The sequence below is a fragment of the Bos javanicus genome, chromosome 3 (genome assembly GCF_032452875.1).
Source record: "Bos javanicus breed banteng chromosome 3, ARS-OSU_banteng_1.0, whole genome shotgun sequence".
NCBI lineage: Eukaryota > Metazoa > Chordata > Mammalia > Artiodactyla > Bovidae > Bos > Bos javanicus.
In genome coordinates, this window is record NC_083870.1 from 110,413,422 (window position 1) to 110,424,250 (window position 10,829).

At 41.3% G+C, this 10,829-nt stretch overlaps 1 protein-coding gene across 1 annotated transcript in view; it reads left to right on the plus strand.

Annotated features, from left to right (window-relative positions):
- Positions 1 to 9,755, plus strand: part of PSMB2 (proteasome 20S subunit beta 2) — a 36,579-nt gene extending 26,824 nt beyond the window's left edge. The window contains exons 4-6 of the mRNA XM_061412547.1: positions 5,994 to 6,156; positions 7,463 to 7,512; positions 9,521 to 9,755. Of these exons, the coding sequence (XP_061268531.1) occupies positions 5,994 to 6,156; positions 7,463 to 7,512; positions 9,521 to 9,628 (321 nt within the window). The 3' untranslated portion in view covers positions 9,629 to 9,755. The remainder of the gene's footprint in view (positions 1 to 5,993; positions 6,157 to 7,462; positions 7,513 to 9,520) is intronic.
- Positions 9,756 to 10,829: the final 1,074 nt, after the last annotated feature.

Sequence of the window (10,829 nt, forward strand, 5' to 3'; positions counted from 1 at the left end):
ATATTGCTGCAAATGGCATTCTTTCTTTCTTTTTTTATGACTGATTAGTTATTAATTATGTGTGTGTATATACATGTGCCACATCTTCTTTATCCATTCATTTGTTGATGGACATTCAGTTTGCTTCTATATTTGGCTATTGTAAACAGGCCTGCTATGATCTTTGGGGTGCATGTGTCTTTTCAAGTTAGAGCTTTATTTGACTATATGCCCAGGAGTGGGGTTGCTGGATCATGTGGTAGCTCTGTTTTTAGTTTTTTATGGACCCTTCATACTGTTCTCCATAGTCACTGCACCAATTTACATTCCCACCAGTAGTGTGGGAGGGTTCCTTTTCCTTTTATTTTGATCCTGCAGCACAGCATGTGGGCTCTTAGTTCCTTGGCCAGGGATTAAACCCATGCCCCCTGCATTGGAAGAACAGAGAGAGTCTTAACCACTGGACTGCCAAGGAAGTCCCTATTTATAGGTTTTTAAATGATGGCCATTCAAACTGGTATGAGGTGGTACCTTATTGTAGTTTTGATTTGCATTTCTCTAATAATTAGTGATGTTGAGCATTTTTTCATGTGCTTTTTAGCCACCTGTATGTCTTTGGAGAAATGTCTAGATCTGCCCATTTTTTGTTGAGTTGTATGAGCTGTTTGTATATTTTGGAAATTAATCCCCTGTTGGTTGCACCTTCTTTTTAAAAAAATTCTGTGCATTTATTTATTTTTGGCTGTGCTGGGTCTTTGTGGCTGTGTGCGGGCTTTCTCTTGTGGCACGTGGGCTTCTCATTGCGGTGGCTTCTCCCGTGGAGCACGGCCTCTGGGGTGTGTGGGCTTCAGTATTTGTGGCTCCCAGGCTCCAGAGCACAGACTCAGTAGTTGTGGCGCATGGGCTTAGCTGCTCCGCAGCATGTGGGATCTCCCTGGACCAGGGACCAAACTCATGTCTTCTGCATTGGCAAATGGATTCTTTACCACTGAGCCAGCGTGTAGCCCCCTGGTTACATCTTCTGCAAATATTTTCTCCCATTCCACAGACTCTCTTCATTTTGTTTATGGTTTCCTTTGCTGTCCAGAAGCTTTTAAGTTTAATTAGGTCCCATTTGTTTATTTTAGTTTTTGTTTCCTTTACTCTAGAAGATGGATCCAAAAAGTTATGTCAGAATACAAGTTATGTCAGAATGTCCTGGGTCTTATATTTAGCTCTGTAATCTATTTTGAGTTTATTTTTGTATATGGTGTTGGAGAATGTTCTGATTTCATTCTTTTACATGTAGCTGTCCAGTTTTCCCAGCACTACTTATTGAAACGACTGTCTTTTCTCCATTGTATATTCTTGCCTCCTTTGTCATAGGTTAGTTGACCATATGCGCATTGGTTTATTTCTGGGCTTTCTCTTGTGTTCTGTTAATTTGTGTGTCTGTTCTTGTGTCAGTACCATACTGTTGTGATTACTGTAGCTTTGTAATATAGTCCTAAGTCAGTGTGACTCCTCCAGCTGCACTCTTCTTTGTCAAGATTGTTTTGGCTCTTTAGGGTATATTTGACTCTGTGAGGAATTTATCTTGTATCTCATTTGCCAGGAGTGGATGGTCTTCTCTTGAGTTTTTTTTTTTTTTCCATGTTTTTCCATGGACACTGTGAACTTCATAAGTGATTATGTTTCCCTAGTGATTATTTTAGCATTTATTGAGCCTTTACTAGGTTTCGGGCACTGTGCTTATTTTGCATGCATTATTTCTTTGAATGTTCACTGCAGTCTTTTTGTAGTAGGTATCCCATGTTTTCAATGAAGACACTTTCAGAGACATTAGGTTACTTACTTTTCTAAAGCCACACGTCTAATAATAAAGCTGGATTTCAAACTCAGGCCTAACTCTGTAGTGTAACCCAGCTGTTTCTTCCTGACATGAGATATTTATTTAAGCTATTGTTCTCCCCTTCATTTAATTTTAAATGCCTATAGTATAATTTTTTCTTTACTTAGCAGCCTGTGTCTAAAGGAAAGTAGAAAGAGAAGGACCCAGGAACCTAGGAAAAAAATAGCAGTATATGTGTAATTATAGCGCTACTGGCAGTCAGCTTAAACTTGAGCCAGTTCTCAGAAGTAGGACCTATCACTTTCTGACATTTGTTTAGAGATTTTCTTAATCTTTCTTCTTGTGATTCTAGGCATTAGTCACATATGTATGGAAAAATATATAAGGCTTTTTGGTAAGATTGTTATTCACTCAGCAAATATTTATTGAATATTTATTATATGCTTATACATCATTGAACAAGCCAGATAGAGTCCTGCCTTCGTGGAGTTTGTAATTGGTATAAATATTTGAATGGGTGGGTTGTGTCTTACACCTACTGTGTATTTCCGTAAACACACCACAGTCACACATGGATATGCTGTAGGAATTTCACAAAATTGAACGGCTTGGAATTTGTCTTATTCCAGGAAAACACTGTTGCATCAAGAATATGAGAAAATGTAAGAATCAAGAAACCCATCAGTATGGCTTTGTCTCTTTGAATGCCATGATTCTTAGAGGAGTAAGGGAGTAGCAGTATATAAGACCTTATTTGAAATTAAAAATAAAAAGCAAAAACTCGTGTGAGCCAGAAATCTTTGATGAAGCATTGTCAGAAGAATTTCAGAAACTGCAAGTTGTTACACAGATGTAATGATTTAATTAGTCTAGATAACACCATTTATTTATGCTTAAGCATCTCACACATGCAAAAGTTGGTAATTCAGAGTCACACAATAATTTGTGAGTTATCTTCTATACCACATGTTATAGCTTCTGAATACCAACTTTGATGAGCATGTGTGTCAGATGCTTGAGCATAAATAAATGATATTATATAGACCAACTAAGCAATACAGTTTGTTTCTGGAATTCTCTTGACATCTTCACATAAAAATTTTGTGGTGGCTTTTACAGATCACAGTAATTGTTTTAAACACGGTTTAATCTCAGTGTGGGCAAGATCCTCATTGGAGTGAGCATATATGGTTTCTGCTGGTTGGGTCTCTCTAGATATCTGGGTGGATTCTTAATATACAACTGGATAAAATAGCCGTAAAAGGAGTGTCCTCTAGTATGTGGAGAGGGTTTGTTATCCTTTTAGCAGAAAGATGAGCTTATTTTGTGATAGGTAAGTAACTATATTATTAAATCTCTTGGGGAAGGAAACCAGTTCGGATCCCCTTGCTATATTTCTCTCTTTTTTTGCTTTTCGTCTTAATTTATTTATTTGGCTGCATTGGGTCTTAGTCGTGGCACGTGGGGTCTTCATTGTGGTGAGTGGGCTCAGTAGTTGCCCTGTGGCATGTGGGATATAGTTCTCTGACCAGGGATTGAACCTTCGTCCCCTGCATTGGAAGGTGGATTCTTAACCACTGGACTACCAGGAAAGTCCCTCTTTTTTGCTTTTCTAATTTTAGCTGTAAAAACACCATGGTATTCTTTGTCTCCCTGATGTTGCGTTAGTGTTGCCATAGTTTTTTAAAAATACTGTTATATTTATTTTTTATTTTTAGGTAATTCAAACAGTTTTGTTGTTGTTGTTTAAAGTGGTAAGTTATCAAAAAGGAGACTGGGATATAGCTAATATACTAAGAATTTAGGTCACATTTTTTTCTTCCAGAGTTCGGGATGTCTCACCTCTATTATTTTTTTCTCACCGTATTTCCTAGAAAATAGAAAGGGGAAGGATTAATTAACCTAGTTTTACACATAAGGAAGTATGTTCTTAGAGGTTAAGTGTCTTGCTTAAGGTCAGACTTATTAAGAATGTAGTCAAAGAATGTGGCAAAGAATTCCAGAGACTCCTGGCAGAGGTTAGCATGCTACTTACTTGGAAATGTAGTAGGCAGTTAATTATTTTCTCAAAAGACTTAACTATTCCTGGTTATTTCTTACTCTTCTGAGACTATTCACCATTTTATCCCCAAGGCAGAAACTTGTTTGCAGGTTAGAGCTACTCTATAATCGTTGGGAAATACTACTTAGCACAGCTGGCTTGGAATTCCAAGTAAGTATATAATGTTTTCATGTGTATCTTCTAACATGAGTTAGAATGTTTCTTCAAGCTGCCAAGTGCCCATGCTGATCAGTGTTCAAAGAACACAAAACATCACTTTTAAGACCATTAGCTGTAATTACTTTATGCCCCGTAATGTCCCTTTGATTGAATTTGTAAGTTTAGGAATGGGCACCTAACAGTGGCAAGGCCTGCTCACTGTCCACTGAGGCAAGGGCAAGAGGGAAAACGTCCTGTGCAGAGAAAAAGGAAGTCATTTTTCACGGAAGTCGCACCACTGGTGCCTGGGGACACAGACAGTCTGAATCTAACATGGTAAATGGCCCACCTGGTGTAGAAAACTAATCATCCATTTAGAGATGAAGAACAAGGCAGGGTTCTCTGTAGAAACTTGCTCGTTACACTTGCAGGTAATACAAAAAAAGGATACCTATAAAATAGGTTATTATAATTACTTTTGTCTCGTTGATAAAAATTACCTCTTAGTTATCTTAGCACAGCCTTGTTATATTAGAAAAATAATTAGCATTTCACCTGTTCTTCTAGAGTTACCACATTTCTTTGAACTTGTGAACTTGCATTATTACTGTCTGCATTAAAAGTGTAATGACTTGGGGATTCCCTGGTTGTCCAGTGGTTAGGACTTGGCCCTTTCACTGCTTAGGGTGTAGGGCTCAGTCCCTGATCAGGGAGCTAAGATCCTGCAAGCTGTGTGGCGTGGCAAAAACAAGTTCAGTGATTTGATTTAAATATTTGAGACCTTCTACGCTTCCCTACCCCAAGACTTCTTTCTCTTTTTTATTCTTTTTTTATAGTTGATACACAGTATTGTATTAATTCCAGATATACAGCAGAATGATTCAGTTTTATATATATACTTTTTTCAGATTATTTTCCATCATAAGTTATTATAAGATTTGGAATATGGTTCCCTATGCTATATAGTAAATCCTGTTACTTATCTATTTTATGTATAGTAGTTTGTCGCTGTTAATCCCATGGGCTATGTCTTTGAGTTAGTTGCTGTTTTGTGTGTAGATTCACTTGTATTATTTCTGGATTTCACATGTAAGTGATATCACATAATGTTGCTTTTCTCTGACTTACTTCACTACGTGTAATAGTGTCTAGGTCCATCCATGTTGCTGCAAATGGCAATAAGCCATTCTTTCTATGGCTGAATGATATTCCCTTGTATATATGTACCACAGCTTCTTAAGCCAGTCGTCTGTTGATGGGCACTTGGGTTGTTTGCATGTCTTGGCTACTGTAAATAGTGCTGCTATGAACATTGGGGTGCATGTATTTAGAGTTTTTGTTTTTTCTTGGACATATACCCAGGAGTAGAATAGAAGGATCGTATGGTAGCTCTGTTTTTAGTTTTTAAAGGAATTCCCATAATGTTTTCTATAGTGGCTGCACCAGTTTACATTCCAGCAACGTCGGCCTTTCCTTCACACCCTGTCTAGGATTTATTAAATGTAGCCCAAGACGTAGTTTCTTAATAGTGAGACATACAGTTCACTATTTGAGATTGTGGTCCAGATGCCCATACTGAGCCTTTTTATTTTGGATGATGTGGTTGGTGCTATAGCTTTCTTTAGCCTGTGGCCTGACACTCTCAGAATAGTGTGTTTTGGTTTCAGCTGTTAGGAACAACACAAGAACACCCATGCTTTGCCTTTGAAATGCTTTTATAACAGATTTTGGTCCATGAGCTTTAAGACGCAACTTTTTCAAATACCTCAAAGTGGTCCAAATGGTCTTCTGTTCAGAGAAAACAAGCTGACCTCCCTTTACCTCTGACCACACTCTGGGTCCTTTAGATTTCTCTGAATCTTTTCTTTCATCATCATTTACTCAGCTGCTGCTGTTATTTATCAGCAGTTGGAATGTTCCTGTTTCCATGAGAGATGTTGGTGTTACTGCTTTGACCGTCACTTCAGTGTCTTTCCTTTGCAGACCCCGTATCATGTCAACCTCCTCCTGGCCGGCTACGATGAGCACGAGGGTCCAGCACTCTACTACATGGACTACCTGGCAGCCTTGGCAAAAGCCCCTTTCGCAGCCCACGGCTACGGTGCCTTCCTGACTCTCAGTATCCTGGACCGATATTACACGCCAAGTAAGTTTCAGCTCTCTAAGCTGGGAACAGTAGCAAAGCCCTGTCCTCAGCTGCTTCCTGGCTTTATGTACAACCCCTTGGAGTTGGGTGGCCAAGGAAGGTGCCCTCAGGAAGCTTTTTTCTGTAGATCGTTAAGTAAGTAAGTGAAGTTGCTCAGTCGTGTCCGACTCTTTGCAACCCCGTGGACTGTAGCCTACCAGGCTTCTCTGTCCATGGGATTCTCCAGGCAAGAATACTGGAGTGGGTTACCATTTCCTTCTCCAGGGGATCTTCCTGACCCAGGGATCAAACCCAGGTCTCCCACATTGGAGGCAGACGCTTTAACCTCTGAGCCACCAGGGAAGATAATAGCTGCCCTCTCCTATATGAGAAAGCTGGCTGTCTACTTGTCCGTGAACCGTTCACTTGGCAAACCTCTAGACACAGGGGTGCTTCTGCGTTAAGTTCTACTTTCTGACCCCAACCCCAACCTCACTTCAGCCATTGTGAGCAATAGGCACTTGGGATAACACAGATAACCAGTTTTCGCCTTACATTCCACTCTTCCCTATTAGTGTAGGAAGAATCTAGCTAGTTCTTTCTTTTCATGGCGCTGCCCTCTCACTCAACTCAGCCATGCCGGGGCTCCAGGCCACATCCTGAAAAGATTAGCCTGGCCTCCTAGTGACCATTGCTTGATTTGGCATCTGTCAGTAATACAGTGATTTGCCCACTGAAATAACCACCAGCCACCCCTGAAGCCAAACTGCATCATATGTCATCCCAGTTTGCCATGCCTGTGGACAGTTCCTTTGGCTCCTGTTTTACGAGAGACTCAGCCCCATCCTATGAATTCTGTTTCTATTGTTAAACTGGGGCCCAGCTGGCAAAGTGAGGCTGACACACTGGCCCTGTCCTCCCTTTCCCTGATTTGCAGCTGGCCAGGGCAGATGGAGCTGATTTAAGCCCTGGTCTAAAGGAAGGCTGGGGGTTGTTGGGAGTTGGGGGATGGGCTATAAAGAACTGGCAGGCCACTGGACTTCTCTGGAGGCAAGCACTGGCCATGGGAGGCAGATTCCGTCACGCTTACCCTTCTCTGTAGCAAATCAATTTGCAATGGCTTGTGGCTGCCTGAGCGCTGGGCCTGGGACACTCAACTGCATATAGAGAAAGTTTGTGGTACATCAGAAGCCTTGGCTTTTTTTTTTTGCCGTATCTGTTTGTGTGTCATGTTGACCTGAGAAAGTTAGAAGCTCAGCTCAGAGCTGTGGCAGAGTTTTACTTAGTGTCAGCGCCTTGAGTGCCTGACTTCCGTGTTCTCTTTCAGCTATCTCGCGTGAGAAGGCAGTGGAGCTTCTTAGGAAATGTCTGGAGGAGGTGAGTAGCTTTCATGGGATCCTGAAAGGAATGTTTTGTCTCTCTGTTGGCCAATATTGTTTCCCTTCCCCAGTTGCATTTTTTTCTGATCCTTGCCAGAAAGTATAATATCCACTAACCATATGTGAAGTTCCTATCAGGGATACAGTTTGATGCATAACAAGCTGGGTTTTTTTTTTTTTTTAATTCTCTCCTGGGTCACCATTTCATCAATGTCAATTCTACAATCTAATTACTTTTATTTTTGGTTCTTCCAGACTAGTGATTCTCAAATTTTAGCATGTGTAAGAATTATCTGGGGAACTTGATTTTTTTAAAAAGGCACATTCATGCTTTCCACCTCATCTTCATTCTGAATTAGTTGTCCTGGTGTAGCTCTTGAGACTGTCTTGGCCCGCAGTCCCAGGTGATTTTGCTGCAGGTGGTAACTGGGGGCCGTACTTTAAGAACTCTTGTGCTGGATTTTATTCCTGCTCCATTTTTGTGCTACCTGGGGTTGCCATAAAGTCTGCTTTCTTAACAGTACGTGAGTCTGGGAGGGAAAGCCACCCCTGGGAATTCAGGAGGCCATAGAAGGTAACGAGCAGGCTTTGGGCAGATGGAGAGAGTAGCCTTTAGTTTATGAGGCCAGGAACATGGGCCCTTCCCCTTCTAATACTTCTGCGAGGAGTCTGAGGCTCTGGTGTGAAAGGAGGATGAGGAGGAAAAGAAAGCGGCTCCTTTAGGCTTTTTAATGCTTTTGTTGTTCCTATAGCCTAAGGATGAACTTGAATTTGTACTCTAGTGAGAAGAGAGTAGGAGGTTGAGAGCAGCTGGTAGCATCAGTAATGTCAGTTTGCCTCTTACACAAGCCTGTCATTTTTAGTCCACAGGGCCCCTTCTTCTTCTTGTTTGTAAATCTCCTTTCCAAAGCAGAAACTGAGAATAAACTCATGTGCTTTTCTTAAAAATTCAACCAGGAGGCCATGTTAGTCTAGCAGCTCTAAGTGTTGCAAGGGTCTGCCAGGAAGAAGCCATTGGAATGTGGAATGCTTTGAGACTTTATTCCCCATGGATCCTCCACATTTCCTTATTATTATCACCTTTTCTTGATCTTGGAACTTTTTTCTGGACATAGGAGTCATCAGCCAGGGAGGACTATGGAAATGGAAGTGGTGGTTGCTGCCTAGCCCTCATCTGTAAGGGAGATGGGAAACATAAAGGGAAGGAGGGCTTGGGCCAGGGGAGGGGCACATTTTCAGGATATGTCCCTAAGGGAGCAGGTACAGCTTTGTGCCTTCTATCCAGAGATTAAGTGAACTGTCCAGGAGGAGTCACCCACAGAGGCGAAGGTTTCCTCCAGCTGCGCTCTTCACCGATCTCTAGCCAGGTTGATGGGGCTGTCTGATTTTGTGTGCACAGACCACAGGTCCTTTAGAACAGCCTCTCAAGCAGACAGTCACACTAGAGTCCAGAGAGGTTCCTTCAGTGACAGTTCAGCTTAGATTGAAGAAGATAGAAGTAGGGGTTGTTCCAAGAGCAGTTCTGAGACCATCCTTGCCACCAGCCTCCAGCTCTACACACAGACACACTCACATACACCTGGTCCTTATAATGTGGGTGGGTAGCTGGAGCACACTGTTGGACCTAGGAGTACATGGCTTTGGTCCAGAGCTTTTCCTAGGGCAGTAGCTCCTTAGTTGGCTTCTTGCCTTGAGATGTTTTGAAAGAGAAGTCTGTGTTTACCAGGCCTGATTGGTGGCAGATTGTGAGGAATAGAACATTAGATTGTCTCGTTCTTCAGCAGCTGACTGATCAGAGTCAAGCTCCTGCTCACTACCTTCCAGTCAGCCGCCAGCTGCGGTTTGGGCTTTTCTCAGTATCTTAGTACCAGCTGTCCTCAGTAGGGTACCAAGCGCCCCCAACGCAAAAATCACTATCTGCTTATATGTCCAGTGCCTCGACCAGAGCCTGGACCACAGTTCTCAATAAAAATTTGTTGACTGATTTCCTTCATGTTTCTCTGCAGCTCCAGAAACGCTTCATCCTGAATCTGCCAACCTTCAGTGTTCGAATCATTGACAGAAATGGCATCCATGACCTGGACAACATTTCCTTCCCTAAACAGGGCTCCTAACGTCATGCCCTCCCTCCCACTTGCCAGGGAACTTTTTTTGATGAGCTCCTCTATTTTTTTCTACTCTTTTGATGTGTGCTTTCCACACATGGTTAATTCAGAATAAAGCTGACTGTGGATCGATTGAGCCCTCTGGGTTGAGTCTGAGTTTACCTAACATCGCCTCAGGAAGGGGGTGGAGGGAGCATTACCTGCATTGGACTTCCTGCAAGGATTGTCTTTCCTCCTGCCCCTTTCCTTCATTGATGCTCTGATTGTCCTTCAGCAGCTGACAGTTTGCTTGCTAAAGTCTCATCCCTCTAAAGCAGTGGTTCTTTATTGCCCCTAAGCTTAAACATATTTTAATTAATTAATTTGAATAGATAATACATACATGTAGAAAAAATGCAAACAGGATGAAAATACAGTGAAAATGTTTCTTCCATCCCTATAATTTATTCACCTTCTTCCCTTCCCAGAGGAAGCTTCAGCTACTAATTTCTTATCTAACCTTTAGAGATATATTTTTCTTTTATAAAATATATGCATGCACATGTCCCTTTTAAAAAATATTTTCAAATGTTCTGCATATTGCTTTTTTCCTTGAACACTATTGGAGATGGTTTTTATATCAGTACATAGCTACCTTACTCTTACTGACAATTGCATAATATTGCATGAAATTGGTGTACTCTTAAGTGGTTAACCAGGTATTTATTTTACTTTCTAACCTAGTTTTTTGGTAATGAGTAATGTAGATATTTTTCAATTGGTGCCACTAAAACAGTAGTTCTTAACCAGATGTATGTATCAGAATCACCTGGAGGGTTTTCTTTTTTAATCTACTTGATTAGCCTGCACTCACTCCCAGATTCTAACAAGTTTGGGGCCTAGACTAGGAATATTTTTTAAAGCTTCTAATCCTTAGTCACAATAGAGAACCGCCAATTTGAAGCTTCTTTGGAGCAGTGATCCTCAAACTACAGCATGCATCTCAACTTCCTTACACAGCTTGCTGGGTCCTACTCCAGTAGTTTGAGGGGGTGGCCTGAGATTTTACATTTCTGATATTTCTGATCGATGTGATGCTGCTGGTCTGGGAACCATACTTTGAGCACCATTTGGTCCTAGACTAAGATAAGCCCAACTTTATCCCATTCTGTGCTGCTCTTAATACCACATACAGTAGGTTTTTTGTTTATCTGAGGTGAAATATATCATC